General features: G+C 49.1%; 1 protein-coding gene across 1 annotated transcript in view; it reads left to right on the top strand.

The window, feature by feature from the left end:
* Window positions 1-19,186, top strand: part of LOC137527786 (properdin-like) — a 95,838-nt gene that overhangs the window by 14,679 nt on the left and 61,973 nt on the right. Inside the window, exons 2-3 of the mRNA XM_068248686.1 lie at window positions 20-170; window positions 1,926-2,080. Coding sequence (XP_068104787.1) covers window positions 20-170; window positions 1,926-2,080 — 306 coding nt within the window. The remainder of the gene's footprint in view (window positions 1-19; window positions 171-1,925; window positions 2,081-19,186) is intronic.

Raw genomic sequence — 19,186 nt, 5'->3', positions numbered from 1 at the left:
GTTAATCTTCTCTTTGTAGGGTCAGACAATGTTCTCTGTTATGCTGATGTGGACAGAGTGACTGGTGGATGTACAAGATATCTTGGAGATGGAGTGTCCGGGAATGATTGCTGTTTGAATACTAATTATGCTTTTAAGAATGATGCTAATTCACCTTGTCAAGCCTGTTGGTAAGTAGGGTGAGCAGAAAAAAGTTTATACAGAGCTTGTAACAACGGAACATATCATTGCCACTTGTATTGAACCACCAATAACTATTGACATCTCAAGCCCAATACTTCTGAGGTGCCCCTGGAAATAATGTGGCATCCCGGATGAGCCCCCAAAAGGGGCAACCAGTGATTTAATCTCATGACTCTGAGGTCAATATCCCCTTACACCATACACTATAAACTGGATTTTCCAAGACAGTAATCCAGGCCTGCATTGGCTGTACAGGTTTTTCTTATTCATAACTTTTGGTAGTGTGATATCTTTAAAACAACAACAGCAATAAACAGTGCTGTCCCCAAACAAGTAAAATTAAACTTTTTCTGAAAAATTCTATTTGATTGATCTATATATTTTGTTTTTACACTAAAAAATAAAAATTGAACAATGTGTGGCCACCTTCAGAAAAACACAAGCAGAGAGCATAAATTGACACTGCTTCTAGCAATTCCGCACTCTTCCTGGAGCTGCACTGTAACATTGGTGCAGCTCCTGGAAAGGGTGACACACTAAGTTCAAAGCTGAAATGTGCCAGTAAACTGCTGTCACAATCAACTGTTTTAAGAGGCAAATGTTCATCCATGTCTCAGAGCCTATGTGGAAGCCCATCTTCATCTGAACATCGCTGGCAGGATGATGCACCAACAACAGTCCAACACCTTAATGAATGGTACCTTACTTTGCTGCTTGGTGTCACCAGGCATGGTGCTCAAAAGTACAGACAGACCAGACCATCCCAGTGAGATCAATGTCATTCTATTATCCGTTGATACAAAGAACATAATGATTATAATTGGGTACCTAAGAGAGAAGAGATAAAAGAGAAACAAAGGAAAAAAGGGGAGGAAAAAGAAGTAGTAAAGAAGTAGTCTCAGCCCTCCAAACCTCAATCAGACCTCCGCGGCCCAACAAGACCTATCCCGAAAGAAATCCTAAATCTGGTCAAGTGGTAAGAGCCACTCAACTTAGGCCCATGTCCAGGATGAAGCTTATCAATAGTTCCTAGGTCTAACCCAGCATATCCTTCGCCTCCTGATTCCTGACATGCCCTATAAATCTATCCAGACTGCCAATCAAGCCACTTTTAAAGTGGAACTAAACTCAGAATTTCCTCAGCTCGAAAATATTAAACACAGCATTATAACTTTTATGGTAAAGAAAAAAACAACTTCATTACAATTTATGGGAACCCTAACCTCCCCCACCCTGAAGTTTTAACTTAGTTTTACTTTTGTAGGGCACGTTCAAAGGGTGAAGCTTCAGTGTTTATTGTATTTGCAGAGCTGCCTTGGCAGAGCTCTTCTGCAGTCTATTCACAGTTGCTGATAAGAACTAATAAGACACTTTGATCTAGCTAAACAAACAAAGAACAGAGCAATGAATGTCTTCAGAAACAATACGTGAAATAAAGAACTTTCATTGTGGGCTGTGCAAGGGTTTGGGTACACTTTAGGCCAGGCATGGGCAAACTTGGCCCTCCAGCTGTTACGGAACTACAAGTCCCACAATGCATTGCAGGAGTCTGACAGCCATAGTCATAACTCATAAAGGCAAATGCATTGTGGGACTTGTAGTTCCGTAACAGCTGGAGGGCCAAGTTTGCCCATGCCTGCTTTAGGCACTACTGATTAGTATGGGTTGGCCAGTGTCTTTACCGGTTTGTTTGTGGGTATCTTTCTCTGACCCCACACTTATGATTCTTCTATCTCTCCCAGCCAAGCAGCCTGGTCTGAGTGGAGCAATTGGGGTGCATGTACCGTCTCATGCCTGGAAGGGGTTCAAAGGAGACAGAGAGTGTGCATTGGTCAGGGCGAGTGTGAAGGATACACTGAGGAAGTTCAAGCCTGCACTATGAAAGACTGCTGCCCAAGTGAGTATATTCATATAGCCCTGTGGTTGCCTGTTTATTTATTATTTATTTATTGTATTTATCAGGGTTGCTCATTCAGATTCTGGATATTCGGGTAACCCGGATATCCGAACTTTTTAGGCCTATCCGGATCATATTCGGTTTCCAGATAGTTGGGTCCAAATCCGGATAGCTATCTGCAGATAGTTGGGCGCATACACGGATATCCGGACCCGAAATACTGTAACTAAGGTGATGACGTCCTGGAGCCAATCAGAGGGCTCCCAGCAGAAGCCCTAGCAACAGTGGCGTAGCTACAAACCTCCGGGCCCCGATGCGGAATCTGGATGTGGGCCCCCCCCAGCAACAACCGCGCCCCCCCCCCCCCCCACAACACCCGACGCACACACATATCCGAATCCCTATAGCTGTGCATGGCATGGCTATATCAATTCAGCTTTGCAGCAGCATGGGTGCGACGGGGATCAGTTGAAAAGGGCGCCCGAGCTGCCTGTATGAAAAGGGCGCCGCCATAGACATCAATGTTATTTCTGGAAATATGGGTTACAAGGTGTAGAAAAGGGCGCCCGAGTTTTGATATAGGCTACAAGCGGGCTCCCCTTCGTAGCCCATATTTTTCCGGCTACAAGGTTTTCGGCTACAGTATGGCGCCCTTTGTATCCCATATTTTTTTCGGCTACAAGGTTTTCGGCTACAGCAAGGTGCCCCTTTGTAGCCCATATTACTGCCTTTTTTTTGTAGCCTATGTTTTTATATGGGCTACAAGTGCTGGAAGCCGAATTATTTCATTCCCCCACTATCCATGGCGCCCTGGAGGGGGAATAGTAATTTACACATCCCAGAGTTTTTTTGTAGCCGAAGTTTTTATATGGGCTACACCAGGCGCCTTTTTTGTAGCCGGAGTTTATATGGGCTACACCAGGCGCCTTTTTTTTGTAGCCGAAGTTGGTATATATGGGCTCCACCAGGCGCCCTTTTTTACCGGCGCCCTTTTCATGTAGACCTCTGCGACGTTCAATTTGCAGACATACGCAGCACCCAGAGGAAATAGGGCAATTAGTAGCAAGATGCCTTTAATTAGATTAGATTACTATCAGTATAGGCATAGAATAAAGATGCATACACACATTCAATTTGGATTGGTCAATCACTGACCAATTTTACCACTCAGGGCCGGGCCGAGGCATAGGCTGGAGAGGCTCCAGCCTCAGGGCGCAGTGTAGGAGGGGGCGCACAATTCATTCAGCTGTCATTCCTAATTGTGTTTGAAGCAGAAAGAAATAAGAAAAGGGGATACATAGCAGTGACTGCAAGCCAGATAACTGGATATTAAGGTGTTGGGGAGGTTGTGGGCCCTGTGGCACTCTTAGGCCACATACAGACATCAGACCATAGTCTTTGGAAAATGAAAGATCACAGACCAATCTTACCACCCTTCCTGTAGTATAAGAGCCATACTCTACACAGTCTTTTCTATGGAGCTGAACTCCCCATCAGAAAAAAATCTTTTCAAGATGCTGAACACACAGATCCTGTACAGACACAAAAGATCAGTATCTGCAAAAGATCTGTTCCTGCCAGAAATCCATTCCTGCAAATTGCAATGATAGTCTATGAGATCTGCAGATCATCATACACACATGATTTAACTGACATTCATCTGCAGATCAGATCCACCAGGATGGATTTTCAGATCTGCGGATCTGCAGATGAATGTCAGTTAAATCATGTGTGTATGATGATCTGCAGATCTCATAGACTATCATTGCAATTTGCAGGAATGGATTTCTGGCAGGAACAGATCTTTTGCAGATACTGATCTTTTGTGTCTGTACAGGATCTGTGTGTTCAGCATCTTGCAAAGATTTTTTTCTGATGGGGAGTTCAGCTCCATAGAAAAGACTGTGTAGAGTATGGCTCTTATACTACATGAAGGGTGGTAAGATTGGTCTGTGATCTTTCATTTTCTAAAGACTATGGTCTGATGTCTGTATGTGGCCTTTGTCTAATAGCAATCAGTGTGTGACGACTGGGGTGGGAGGGGTGGAGGGGCGCACTTTGGTGTCTCAGCCTTGGGTGCTGGAGGACCTTGTCCCTGCTCTGTTACCACTGCATGTAGTATGAGGGCCAAGAGACTTTGAATACTGTGAACAGAGCTGGGCTCTCATAATACCTAGAAGTAATAAAATTGGCTATTCAAAATTGTATGTGTGTACCAGGCTTTACAGCTAATACTGTACATACAATACAGCTGGTTTACAATCAGTAAAGGGGATCAGTGAATAATGGCGCACAGCGCTTATGCATAAAAATGGCGCCGCATTAAAAAGATACGCTTATTGCTATTTATCGTTAGTACTGCAAAATAATGGCGCACAGGGAAAAAAGAAGAAAAACGGCACACATTAACGTTATTTATCAATAGTGGCACACACTAACGTTATTTATCAATAGTGGCACACACTAACGTTATTTATCAATAGCGCCCTACATAAGCCAAACTGCAGACGTTATTTAACTGCAAAACGGTGAAGTTTAGGGTTAGACACCACTGGGGGGGGGGGTCTTAGGATTAGGTACCACCAGGGGGGTCTTAGGGTTAGGCACTACCAGGGGGGTCTTAGGGTTAGGCACCACCAGGGGGGTGGTTAGGGTTAGGCACCACCAGGGGGGTGGTTAGGGTTAGGCACCACCAGGGGGGTCTTAGGGTTAGGCACCACCAGGGGGGTCTTAGGGTTAGGTAGTGGCACCACCCCCCGGGGTCTTAGGGTTAGGCACCAACCGGGGGGGTCTTAGGGTTAGGCACCACCAGGGGGGTCTTAGGGTTAGGCACCACCAGCAGGGTCTTAGGGTTAGGCACCACCAGTGGGGTGGTTAGGGTTAGGCACCACCAGGGGGGTGGTTAGGGTTAGGCACCACCAGGGGGTTTAGGGGTTAGGGATAGGTACAGAGAGGGTTCTGTGTGTTAACGCTAAACAACAATAAGGCTTTAACGTTAAATAACAATAAGGCTTTAACGTTAAATAGCGATAAGCGACAAACGGATTAGCGGCAACACCGTGCGCCATTATTCTCAGGCGCCATTTTCAGATGGATCAGCAACACCTTATACTGTACATACTGGAGGTAGCAGGGATCAGCACACACTGCAGCTAGTTTACTGTCAGTATAGGCACAGAGCAACACCTTATACTGTACATACAGGAGGTAACAGATCAGCAAACACTGCAGTTAGTTTACCATCAGTACAGGCACGGAGTAACAGCTTATACTGTACATGCTGGAGGCAGCAGAGATCAGCAAATTGCAGCTAGTTTACTATCAGTACAGGCACAGAGTAATAGCTTATACTGTACATACTGGAGGTAGCAGGGATCAGCACACGCTGCAGCTAGTTTACTATCAGTACAGGCACAGAGTAACAGCTTATACTGTACATACTGGAGGTAGCAGGGATCAGCACACGCTGCAGCTAGTTTACTATCAGTACAGGCACAGAGTAACAGCTTATACTGTACATACTGGAGGTAGCAGAGATCACCACACGCTGCAGTTAGTTTACCATCAGTACAGGCACAGAGTAACAGCTTATACTGTACATACTGGAGGTAGCAGGGATCAGCACACGCTGCAGCTAGTTTACTATCAGTACAGGCACAGAGTAACAGCTTATACTGTACATACTGGAGCAGGGCCGGATTACCGACCAGGCAACAAAAGCAGTCGCTTGGGGCCCCCATTCAGAGTCAAAGGGGCCCCATCAGCACATAAACCAGCCCTCACCATCCTGTCAGCGGTGGCTGGTTAAAGGGACTCTGAACAGTGCAGTAACTATGGAAAGATGCATATCATTTTAAAGCTCTCTTTCTCCTCTTTCCAATGATATATAAATCGCCGCCCTATGCCTTTTAGTTTTCGCTATTTTCACGATCGAAATCACAGACGCGGCAATTTCGATTGCGAAAATAGCGAAAACTAAACGGCGTAGGGTGGCTGTTTATCTATCATTGGAAAGAGGAGAAAGAGAGCTTCAAAATGATATGCATCTTTCCATAGTTACATTGTATTACACAGGACGATTTTTCTCCAAAGTCGGCAGCTCGATTCAGCACAATGCAATGAAATATAAGGAACTCAGGGGGATATAATTACAAACATCATGCTGGTAGGTGTGAGGATGTAATTAATTAGTTGTGGGTATGCTTAAAGGCATACCCACAGGCACTGCTCGGCGTCTCTTTAAGGGCTCTGCCTCTGACACAGGAGACCAGGGTTCGAATCTTGGCTCTGCCTGTTCAGTAAGCCAGCACCTATTCAGTAGGAGACCTTAGGCAAGTCTCTCTAACACTGCTACTGCCTATAGGGCACGTCCTAGTGGCTGCAGCTCTGGCGCTTTGAGTCTGCCAGGAGAAAAGCGCGATACAAATGTTATTTGTCTTGTCTTATCAAATGATGCCCTGCGCTGCCCTGCGCTGCTGATTGTCTTCAGAGCCAGGCTCTCCTCCTAGGTCCCCCTCCTGCTACTGTGCGCTCTGCCACTGCCCACTCCTCCCTCCCTTCCCACAGAGAACCACAGCTGCAGCAAGAATAAGAGCAACAGATGGCAAACGCACACTCACCTATCCATGATCCAAGCGATAGAGATCCCATTATCTGAAACCCATCTGTCTCTTCTACAGTGCAGCCTCAGATCAGACAGGAAGTAGTAATAGTAGTAGGAAGAGAGCGGCAGCACTCTAGAGGAGACAGATGGGCTCCGGATGATGGGACCTCTATTGCTTGGATCGCAATAGGTGAATGTGAGTCATCTGGTGCTGTCATTTTCCCCCACTGCGGCTGCCCTTCTCTGCTGGACTATCATATTCACTGGGATGGAGGCTGCATGGTGGCTGTCTAGTTTGGGAGGAAATCGGTTGTTCGGTGGTGGGGGTGGTTATGTAATTCTGTCTGGGGAACGGCTTCCGGTTTGGTGGTGTCCAGAGCTTTCTGCTATTGCCAGGCTGTAGATGCAGGGGGAAAGTGCTGCTGCTGTGATATCTGGCGCCCTCTTCACAGGGTGTGCCCCAGCCCCTGAGTGCAAATGTCCCAGCTATTCATACCTCACTCTGCATTTTGCCGCTGCTATTCCCTGCATTGTGCACCCACAGAGGAAAGCGGGCTGTTGCCCATAGCAACCAGTAGCTCGGCTGCCCCGGTGTGTGCGGCATGTTGCTGTGCAGCTGCATCTTCTGATTCTATTATGACATGATGGGGGGGGGGGGGCCCAAATCAGTTACTTTACTTAGGGCCCCATTTAGCCTTAATCCGGCTCTGTACTGGAGGTAGCAGGGATCAGCACACGCTGCAGCTAGTTTACTATCAGTACAGGCACAGAGTAACAGCTTATACTGTACATACTGGAGGTAGCAGAGATCACCACACGCTGCAGTTAGTTTACCATCAGTACAGGCACAGAGTAACAGCTTATACTGTACATACTGGAGGTAGCAGGGATCAGCACACGCTGCAGCTAGTTTACTATCAGTACAGGCACAGAGTAAAAGCTTATACTGTACATACTGGAGGTAGCAGAGGTCACCACACGCTGCAGTTAGTTTACCATCAGTACAGGCACAGAGTAACAGCTTATACTGTACATACTGGAGGTAGAAGAGATCAGTACACACTGCAGCTAGTTTACTATCAGTACAGGCACAGAGTGACAGCTTATACTGTACATGCTGGAGGCAGCAGAGATCAGCACATTGCAGCTAGTTTACTATCAGTATAGGCACAGAGTAACAGCTTATACTGTACATACTGGAGGTAGCAGAGATCAGCACACACTGCAGCTAGGTTACTATCAGTACAGGCACAGAGTAACAGCTTATACTGTACATACTGGAGGCAGCAGAGATCAGCACATTGCAGCTAGTTTACTATCAGTACAGGCACAGAGTAACAGCTTATACTGTACATACTGGAAGTAGCAGGGATCAGCACACGCTGCAGCTAGTTTACTATCAGTACAGGCACAGAGTAACAGCTTATACTGTACATACTGGAGGTAGAAGAGATCAGTACACACTGCAGCTAGTTTACTATCAGTACAGGCACAGAGTAACAGCTTATACTGTACACGCTGGGGGTAGCAGAGATCACACACTGCCGCTAGTTTACTAGCAGTACAGGAACAGAATAACAGCTTATACTGTACACATTGAAAGTAGCAGAGATCAGCCCAAACCTAGTGTTGGTAATACACGGCTTGATCCTGAGCTGATAAGATGGCTCGATAGATAATTTCCGACACGTCCGATCGTTTTGCCGCTCGATTCTGCATTGGAGACAATGGAAAAAGATAAGAAAAACAAGCGGAAAATAAGAGAATCGCCCACAGATTTGAGTGGCAAAAACGATTGGGCGCAGAATCGAGCGCCAGAATCAAGCCCCAGAATCAACCCGTGTATTCCCAGCATAAGGCCCGGCTCACACTTATGTTTAAAAACTTTGCTGCCAACACGCACATATATATACACACACTGCTGCTGACTGACACACATGCACACACGCACCTTAGCACTGGGTCACAAAACTGACTGGTAATACCAATTTGTATTATACATACATACCTAATTAAACTTCACACTTAAATAGGATAATAATACAAGTGCTTAAAGAGACACTGAAGCGAGAATAATTCTCGCTTCAGAGCTCATAGTTAGCAGGGGCACGTGTGCCCCTGCTAAAACGCCGCTATCCCGCGGCTAAATGGGGGTCCCTTCACCCCCAACCCCCCCCGCAAAATCAACGACCAAATTGGTCATAGATTTTGCTGCTGCTGGAGGCAGGGCTAACGGCTGCAGCCCTGCCTCACAGCGCGTCTATCAGCGGCACATCGCCACCTCTCCCCCGCCCCTCTCAGTGAAGGAAGACTGAGAGGGGCGGGGGAGAGGCGGAGATACGCGCTGACAGACGCGCGTGGGGCAGGGCTGCGGCGGTTAGCCCTGCCCCAATGCGGAAACGCTCCCCCGCTGCACAGAGGGGGATTTGGGGGTGAAGGGACCCCCGTTAAGCTGCGCGATAGCGGCGTTTTAGCAGGGGCACACATGCCCCTGCTATCTATGAGGTCTGAAGCGAGATTTATTCTCGCTTCAGACTCTCTTTAACCACTCCAGAATACTAAAAACACTGCAATAAAATGCTACATTATAAAGCATAAATTCCCTGGACAGATTATAGGACCAACACAACAAACATACCCAGGCAATCAGGGGTGAGCCTGGGGTGCCTGGCACCTGGTTGCAAGATTTTCTCTGGCGCCTATGGGAGTGGTTAAATTAACCGCGCCCAACCACATAACCACACCCATGTCCTGCCTAATCACACCTTCCACCTCTTTACGCATGCATGTGATACCCAGGGACGTAACTAGAAATCACTGGGCCCCCCTGCGAATATTTGGATGGGGCCCCCCCCCCATAGGTGCCAAATAATCGTAATGGGGCAGCGTTTCACTGTAAATTAATTGTAAAGTGGGCAGCATTTTACCAGACAATCGTAATGTGGGCCAGAAAATCGTAATGTGGGCAGAGTTCACCAGAAAATCGTAATGTGGGCCTTTAGAAAATCATAATGTGGGCAGAGTTCACCAGAAAATCGTAATGTGGGCAGAGTTCACCAGAAAATCGTAATGTGGGCACCAGTCACCAGAAAATTGTAACGTGGACAGCATTCACCAGACAATCGTAATGTGGGCAGCGTTCACCAGAAAATCATAATGTGGGCAGAGTTCACCAGAAAATCATAATGTGGGCAGAGTTCACCAGAAAATCGTAACGTGAGCAGCAGTCACCAGAAAATTGTAACGTGGACAGCATTCACCAGACAATCGTAATGTGGGCAGCGTTCACCAGAATATCGTAATGTGGGACAGAAAATCGTAATGTGGGCAGAGTTCACCAGAAAATCGCAATGTGGGCAGCAGTCACCAGAAAATCACCATGTGGGCAGCAGTCACCAGAAAATCGCAATGTGGGCATCAGTCACCAGAAAATCCTAATGTGGGCAGCAGTCACCAGAAAATCGCAATGTGGGCAGCAGTCACCAGAAAATCCTAATGTGGGCAGCATACACCAGAAAATCGTAATGTGGGCAGCAGACACCAGAAAATCGTAATGTGGGCAGCAGACACCTGAAAATCATAATGTAGGCAGCAGTCACCAGAAAATCGTAATGTGGGCAGCAGGCACCTGAAAATCGTAATGTGGGCAGCAGACACCTGAAAATCGTAATGTGGGCAGCAGACACCTGAAAATCGTAATGTGGGCAGCAGACACCTGAAAATCGTAATGTGGGCAGCAGGCACCTGAAAATCGTAATGTGGGCAGCAGGCACCTGAAAATCGTAATGTGGGTAGCAGACACCTGAAAATCGTAATGTGGGCAGCAGACACCTGAAAATCCCCCTCCAGCTAGTCAATGTGTGTGGGCAGCGGGCAGCAGCGGGATACATACCTTCTTCCTTGCGTTCCATCGCCGCCTTCTCGCTCTAGCGGCTGACGTCACTTCCGCTTCCGGAAGTGACGTCAGCCGCTAGAGCGAGAAGGCGGCGATGGAACGCAAGGAAGAAGGTATGTATCCCGCCGCCGCTGCCCGCTGCCCACACACATTGACTAGCTGGAGGGGAGCGCAGAGGGGAGAGCCCCGAGGTGAGGGAGAGGGGGGAACTTCCCCTCTCCCCGCCGACTGTGGGCAAGGCTTTCCCCTCATGCTGCCACCCCTCCAGCCCCCAAAAAACGGCCCCGAGCGGGCCCCCCCGCGGGCGCAGGCGCTGCAGGGCCTATTGCTACGCCCCTGGTGATACCCCATTCCTACCCCTCTTCCATTGGCTTGCTCCTGGCTGGCTTTGGCTGCCTGCGAGTCTGCTAGTCTCTGGACTGACGCAGGCTGAGTGGTTCTGCGAGTGCAACGCAGTCACACACTGCGTATTTATGGCTGCCTGCGGCCACCCTACTCTCGCTCGCTGTCGGTGGCTCCTCCCCCCGCCAAGCCCAAGCGTGAGGTGGGCTGCCTGTATTTTTCCCGTTGCGCTGCGCAGCCTGCCAGTGTTGCCAACCTTTCATGTTATTTTTTACTGGCAAATACCTAAAAATTTACTGAGAAAGATTATTTTTACTGACAAAATTTCCCCACTAAATGCACATAAGAGACACCGTTTCACCAGTAAATGCACGTAATGACAGACAGCCTTTCATCAGTAAATGCACATAATGAGAGACCGCTTCTTTAGGCAGTGAGTAACAGGGACCCCTTTAGGCAGTGAGTGACAGGGAGCCCTTTAGGCAGTGAGTGAAAGGGAGCCCCTTTAGCTAGTGAGTGACAGGGAGCCCCTTTAGCTAGTGAGTGACAGGGAGCCCCTTTAGGCAGTGAGTAACAGGGACCCCCTTTAGGCAGTGAGTGACAGGGAGCCCCTTTAGGCAGTGAGTGACAGGGAGCCCCTTTAGCTAGTGACAGGGAGCCCCTTTAGCTCGTGACAGACAGGGAGCCCCTTTAGCTAGTGACAGACAGGGAGCCCCTTTAGGCAGTGAGTGAGTGACAGGGAGCCCCTTTAGGTAGTGAGTGAGTGACAGGGAGCCCCTTTAGGTAGTGAGTGACAGGGAGCCCCTTTAGCTAGTGAGTGAGTGACAGGGAGCCCCTTTAGGCAGTGAGTGAGTGACAGGAAGGCCCTTTAGGTAGTGAGTGAGTGACAGGGAGCGCCCCTTTAGGTAGTGAGTGAGTGCCAGGGAGCCCCTTTAGGTAGTGAGTGAGTGCCAGGGAGCCCCTTTAGGTAGTGAGTGAGTGACAGGGAGCCCCTTTAGGTAGTGAGTGAGTGACAGGGAGCCCCTTTAGGTAGTGAGTGAGTGACAGGGAGCCCCTTTAGCTAGTGAGTGATAGAGAGCAGTGATGCTCGGATACCCCTTTTTATTATTCGAGTTTGGTCGAATTCGAATAGTAAATTATTCGAATTCGGTCGAATATTCGAGTCGAATATTTTTTACTATTCGATTCGACCTCGGACTTCGAGCTCACTATTCGAGTCGGTATTCGAGCTCATTATTCGAGCTGACTATTCGAATTGGCTTTAAATAGCTTCCAACACTTGTTTTGAGGATGAATGATGCAAGAAACATCTGTTTTTCCAAGTAACAACAGCAAGTGATTATGTGGGGATGTTCTTTTAAAAAAAAAAAAAGGTGGAAAGAGAAGAGAAGTTGTGTCCAAAATTCTGTTCAGTAGTGTATATACTTCTTCTTCTTCTTCTTCATCTTCTTCTTCTTCTTCTATATCTTCTTCTTCTTCTTCTTCATCTTCTTCTTCTTCTTCTATATCTTCTTCTTCTATATCTTCTTCTTCTTCTATATCTTCTTCTTCTTCTATATCTTCTTCTTCTATATCTTCTTCTTCTTCTATATCTTCTTTTTCTATATCTTCTTCTTCTTCTATATCTTCTTCTTCTATATCTTCTTCTTCTTCTTCTTCTATATCTTCTTCTTCTTCTTCTATATCTTCTTCTTCTTCTTCTTCTTCTTCTATATCGTCTTCTTCTATATCTTCTTCTTCTATATCGTCTTCTTCTACTTCTTCTTCTTCTTCTATATCGTCTTCTTCTTCTTCTTCTTCTTCTTCTATATCGTCTTCTTCTTCTTCTTCTTCTTCTTCGTCTTCTTCTTCTTCTTCTTCTTCATCTTCTTCATCTTCTTCATCATCTTCTTCTTCATCATCTTCTTCTTCATCATCTTCTTCTTCATCTTCTTCATCTTCATCTTCTTCATCTTCTTTTTCATCTTCTTTTTCTTCATCTTCTTCTTCTTCATCTTCTTCTTCTATATCTTCTTCTTCTATATCTTCTTTTTCTATATCTTCTTTTTCTATATCCTCCTCTTATTATTATTTTTCTATTTCGTCTTCTTCTTTTTCTATATCTTCTTCTTCTTCTCCTTCTTCTTCTTCTTTTTCTATATCTTCTTCTTCTTCTATATCGTCTTCTTCTTCTTCACTTATTTCTCTTTTATATATTTTTTTTTAAAGAAATGCAGCTATTTTTGAGCGTAATAAATAGCTGGTGGCGCACGCATGTTGGAAGCGCCATTGTATGTGCTCCCTGGCAGTGGAAACACACAGACAGCAGGAGGTAAATTCAGCAGCAGCAGCAGGAGGAGGAGGATGATTGTGTGGCAGCAGGCAGTCAATGAGGCAGGCAGCGAGACATAATAGGCTGTGTGGTACCTAGCGGTGGTACCAGGCCGTAAATACACAGCATGAGGTTCCAGACAGCGGTCGTGAAGCCCACATCATGTCCAATACACAACTGGGACAACACAGTTTTCAACCCGGACACCTCTAAAAATAATATCACAAAGTATTAATAAAAAGTATATATATATATTTTGTTTTTTAAAGAAATGCAGCTATTTTTGAGCGTAAAAAATAGCTGGTGGCGCATGGTGGAAGCACCATTGTATGTGCTTCCTGGCAGTGGAAACACACAGACAGCAGGAGGTAAATTCAGCAGCAGGAGGAGGAGGAGGAGGATGTGTGTGGCAGCAGGCAGTCAATGAGGCAGGCAGCGTGACATAATAGCCCTGGTACCTAGCGGTGATACCAGGGCTGTAAATAAACACAACAGGAGGTCCCAGACAGCGGTCGTGCAGCCCACATCGTGTCCAATACACAACTGGGACAACACAGTTTTCAACCCGGGCACCTCAGAAAAATTAAACCTTTTTTTTTTTTAATGTTTTTTTTGTTTTGTTTTCACAGCAAATTACACAGATATAGCTATTGTTTGACGTAATAACTGGTGGCAGAGTGGCAGCAGAAGGTAAAATCTGTGTACCCTGGCAGTGGGAAACACAGACAGACAGCAGCAGCAGCAGGAGGAATGGAGGAGTAGTGTGAGTGTGGCAGCAGGTAGGTAGGCAGCTTGACATAATAGCCCTGGTACCTAGCGTTGATACCAGGGCTGTAAATAAACACAACAGGAGGTCCCAGACAGCGGTCGTGCAGCCCACATCGTGTCCAATACACAACTGGGACAACACAGTTTTCAACCCGGGCACCTCAAAAAAATTTAAAATTGTTTTTTTTTTTAATGGTTTACTTTTTTTTTTTTTACAGCAAATTACACAGATATAGCTAGCTATTGTTGGACGTAATAGCTGGTGGCAGAGCGGCAGCAGAAGGTAAATCTGTGTACCCTGGCAGTGGGAAACACAGACAGACAGACAGCAGAAGGGCAGTACACAGCAGCCCACTGTAGATGTAAAATGTGTGGCTGCAGGCGACGTAATAGTCAAAGTGAACCAGGCTGGCTTAGTGAGCAGGAGCCAGGAGGTGGTAAAGGGTGGTAAGGCACATTAACGATGGTTCTTCCGGCAGCCAGTTCATGTCCCCCTCTCGCCGACAACAGGGGCCAGGAACTCGCCTTCCACCCACGCCTGGTTCATCTTGAGAAACGTCAGTCTGTCCACAGACTTGTGAGACAGACGTGAGCGTTTCTCGGTGACCACGCCACCAGCTGCACTGAAGCAGCGCTCGGACAGCACGCTGGAAGGGGGGCAGGACAGCACTTCCAGGGCGTACTGCGCCAGCTCGCTCCAGATCTCCAGGCGCTTGACCCAATACTCCATGGGATCAACAGGGGTATCGCTGTCAAGCCCGCTGTAGGACCCCATGTAGTCAGCCACCATGCGGGTCAGGCGCTGGCTGTGACCGGAGGAGGATGCTGCTGCATGCACCTCCTCTCTAGTCACTGCTGCCGGAGCCTCTACAGTCCTGTAGAGCTCGTTGCTGAGAGACAGCAGGTCTGTGGGGCGCTTGCTGCTGGATGCAGGCACCTGCTGCTGCCTCTGTGCTGGCTGGACAGTGGGGGTGGAAGGCTGGGGGAAGGCTTCCTCCAAGCGCTCAACAAGGGCCTGCTGCAAGCTCCTTATTTGTTGCGCTGGGTCTCCTCCTGCAGGAGGCAGGAACTGGCTCAACTTCCCCTTGAGGCGCGGGTCCAACATCATGCTGATCCAGATGTCCTCCCTCTGCTTCATCTGGATCACCCTGGGGTCCTTGCGCAGGCACGTCAGCATGTGCGCTGCCATTGGGAAGAGGCGGGCCATGTGTGCTGGCACATCGACGGCAGTGCTGTCCTCATCCTCCTCCTCTGCCTCCTCAGCCTCATCCTCTCTCCACCCCCGCACCAACTCAGCTGCGCTGTGCTGATACCCCTCATCAGCAACAAGGTCAAGGACCTCCACCAAGTCCTCCTCCTCCTCCCCCTCAGAGGTGGACTGTGCAGCTGCTTGCCGCTCCTGCTGGTCCAAGGCTGCCGCTCCCTGTTCCAGCAAAGCATCGAGGGCCCTGTTCAGCAGACAAACCAGGGGCACCCACTCGCAGACCATAGCATGGTCCCTGCTTACCATGTTAGTGGCCTGCAGAAAGGGAGCCAGCACTAAGCACACCTGCTGCATGTGCCTCCAGTCGTCATCGGGGACGATGGACGGGATGTTGCTGGTCTTGTCCCTTTTCTGAGCGGCGAAAACAGTGGCCAGGGCAAGGTACTGGTTGACAGCGTGCTTCTGTTCAACCAGACGCTCCAACATCGCCAGGGTGGAGTTCCAGCGAGTTGGAACGTCAAGGATCAGCCGAAGGCGTGGCAGCTCCAGCTCCTTTTGCACGTCTTCCAGGCTCGCACAGGCTGCAGCCGAGCACCGGAAGTGACGCAGAACGTTCCTTGCCGTTTCCAGCAGTTCGCCCATCCTCTGGTAGGTGCGCAAGAACTTCTGCACCACCAGGTTCAGCACGTGGGCAAGACAGGGGATGTGGGTCAGGTTTCCCCTGTCAATTGCGGCAACCAGATTGGCCCCATTGTCGGCCACCACCTCTCCGACTCTGAGGCCTCTGGGGGTCAGCCAAATCCTCTCCTGCTCCTGGAGTTTGGCCAACACATGGGTTGCCGTCAGTTTGGTCTTCCCAAGGCTGACCAACTGCAGCAGCGCTTGGCAGTGGCGGGCCTTCACGCTGCTGCTGAGGCGGGGGGTTTGGCCAGGTGTGCCAGAGGATGGCAGAGGATCGGAGGAACCTGCTGCAGTTCCCCTGACCCTGCGGGGTGGCACTACCCACTGTGTTGCTGCTGCTGCTGTGCCCGCTGCTGCTCTCCCATCCTCACCCCCTTCCACCAAGCTGACCCAGTGGACAGTGAAGGACAGGTAGCGGCCTGTCCCGAAGCGGCTGCTCCAGGAGTCCATGGTGACGTGGACCCTTTCACCAACCGCGTGCTCCAGCCCTCACTCCACATTGGCCATCACAAAGCGGTGCAGTGCAGGAATGGCCTTGTGCCAAAGAAGTGTCTGCTGGGGAGCTGCCAGTCTGGGGCTGCACAAGCAAGCAGCGCACGCATGTCGCTCCCCTACTGCACGAGCGTGTACGGCAGGAGTTGGGAGCACATGGCCCGTGCCAGCAAGCCGTTCAGCTGCCGCACGCGACGGCTGCTGGGAGGCAGAGCCCTAACCACCCCCTGGAAGGACTCGCTCAAAAGGCTCTGGCGTGGCTTTTTGCTAGCACGGGAATCAGCGGACACAGCAGAAGAGGCCACTGAGGACTGGCTGCCAGAACAGGCCTCAGTGTCGGCGGCAGGAGTTGCAGAGGGGGGAGGAGCAGTGCGTTTCCGCACTCCTGCTGGTGCTGCTGGAGGAGCAGGAGGGCGGGTGGCTGCTGTTGCTGCTGCTGCTGCTGAAGGCTGTGCAGTGATGGGTGTGGTGCCACTGCCAGCACCAGATGCCTTCAGCCTCTGGAACTCCTCATGCTGGTGGAAATGTTTCGCAGCAAGGTGGTTGATGAGCGAGCTGGTGCTGAACTTTAAGGGGTCTGCACCTCGGCTCAACTTCCGCTGACAGTGGTTGCAAGTGGCGTACTTGCTGTACACTGTGGGCATTGTGAAAAATCGCCAGATTGGTGACAAGAACAACCCCCTACGGCCTGGAGCCGCTGCTGCCTGTCTCCCTGTGGTGGTTGGGGGGGGGGGGGGGGGTTGGGTGCGGCTGGTGGTGGTACTGGCAGATGCTGCTGCTGCTGCTGCTGCTGAGCCTGAGACACCAGCAGGCTGTGGGACCTGCCTACTGCTGCCAATGCTTGCAATGATGCACCTCCTTGCAAGGCCCACTAGCGCATCCTCCTCCTCAGAGCTGCTGACGATGACATCCCCAGGAGCTGGTGGCACCCAGTCTTTGTCTGTCACCGTGTCATCATCATCCTCCCCCTCCTGAAACATGTCCTGCTGGGATGATGACCCCCCAAACTCCTCTCCTGATGCATGGATGGGCTGCTTGACTGTCGCCACAGTCTTGCTGTCCAATTCCTCATCCCCCAAAGTGCCCATCAGCATCTCCTCCTCCAAATCGCCAACAACAGCAGACAATTGACTCATCATGCCTGGGGTCAAAAGACTGCTGAATGACAGGTCGGCGACTGACGGTGAACTGGCCTCCTCCCCAGGCCCTGCTGGGCGGCTGCTGCGAACAGGGGTGGTGGTGGTGGTGAGGGTGGAGGCCTCGGATGCAGAGCTGATGGTGGGCTGCTCATCCTCCGTCATCAGTTGCACCACAGTGGCTGCATCCTTATCCTCAATGGGACGTTTCCGACCCGGCTGGAGGAAAATAGGAGCAGGTACTACACGCTGCTGCTGCTGTGTCTCTGCAGCGTGAGTTGCAGATGCTCCTGCTGGGCAGCGCCCAAGGCGTCCACGGCCAGTGGCTAGAGGCGGAATGTTAGCCACTGACGCAGCTGCTGCTGCTGCGGAACTGTGCATGGTGGCGCGGCCGCGGCTTGCCACAATGCTGCTCCCTCTCCTCCTGATTCCCTTGCTGCCCTTCCCCTTGCCCAAACCGCGCTGGCTGCCACTTCCAGACATCTTTGATGTTTTGGGCGTAAACAAAAAAGTTTTTTAAAAGGGCGGGTGAAAAAGTGGGGTACTTTAATGGAGTGGGTTGGTGGGTGAGGTGACACTAATCACTAAGTGATTAGATCGCTAAGTGATTACTAGTACAGTACTAATACAAAATACAATAATTCAGTAATCAGTAAGTGTGAACACTGAACAGTGAGTGTGTCCCCTAGTACACTAACTAGAAAATACAATAATCAGTAGTAATCAGATTCAGTAGAAGGAAATAGAGTGTGTGTAGTACACTACAGACAGTGCACGCACACACACACGCAGGAGCTAGCCTATGAACAGTGACTGAGTGTCCCTAGTACAGTAAGTAGTAACAGTAAGTACAACTAGAAATTACAATAATCAGTAGTAATCAGAAGGAAATAGAGTGTGTGTACTGTACAGACAGTGCACGCACGCACACACGCAGGAGCTAGCCTATGAACAGTGACTGAGTGTCCCTAGTATAGTAAGTAGTAACAGTAAGTACAACCAGATATTACAATAATCAGTAGTAATCAGAAGGAAATAGAGTGTGTGTACTGTACAGACAGTGCACGCACACACGCAGGAGCTATGAACGAACAAACAGTGACAGTGAGTGTCCTAGTACAGTTACAGTATACTACAAAATACAATCACTCAGTAGTAAAGGACAGCAGAAACACTGGTATAGATGAGAAATAAACTAACAGAGGACAGGAGGACAGCTGTGCCCACACAGGCAAGGCCCTGAGGCCTAAAGCTGTGTAAGCTTGCCTGCAGGAGCTGGCTGTCTCTATGTAACACACAAGCTACTAACTAAAATACAATGTCTATCTAACTAACAACAATATAGGTGTATATAGGAGGTGTATGTGAGCAAAAACGCTAGGTGATTGACCACAATAAAGCTCTTGCTAAGCCAAAGCACAAAGGAGCAGATCTCTCTCTGTACAAAGTCAGGCAAGGACGGAAAAACGGAACATGGCGGCCGCTATTTATAGGGTAGGGGCTGGCCAGGGTCCCCCTCTGTGATTGGCTGCCGTCAGAGGGCCTGGGAGCCCTCTGATTGGCTCTAAGGACATCAATCTGGGCTATGACGCTATTCGAGCTCGGTATTCGAGCTCGAATAGCGCTGTTTGCTCGATTAGCGCGAATAGTGAATGGGCTATTTGAATTAACTCG

Source organism: Hyperolius riggenbachi, chromosome 8 (assembly GCF_040937935.1).
Source record: "Hyperolius riggenbachi isolate aHypRig1 chromosome 8, aHypRig1.pri, whole genome shotgun sequence".
Lineage (NCBI taxonomy): Eukaryota > Metazoa > Chordata > Amphibia > Anura > Hyperoliidae > Hyperolius > Hyperolius riggenbachi.
This window is presented reverse-complemented; position numbering and strand designations above follow the sequence as displayed.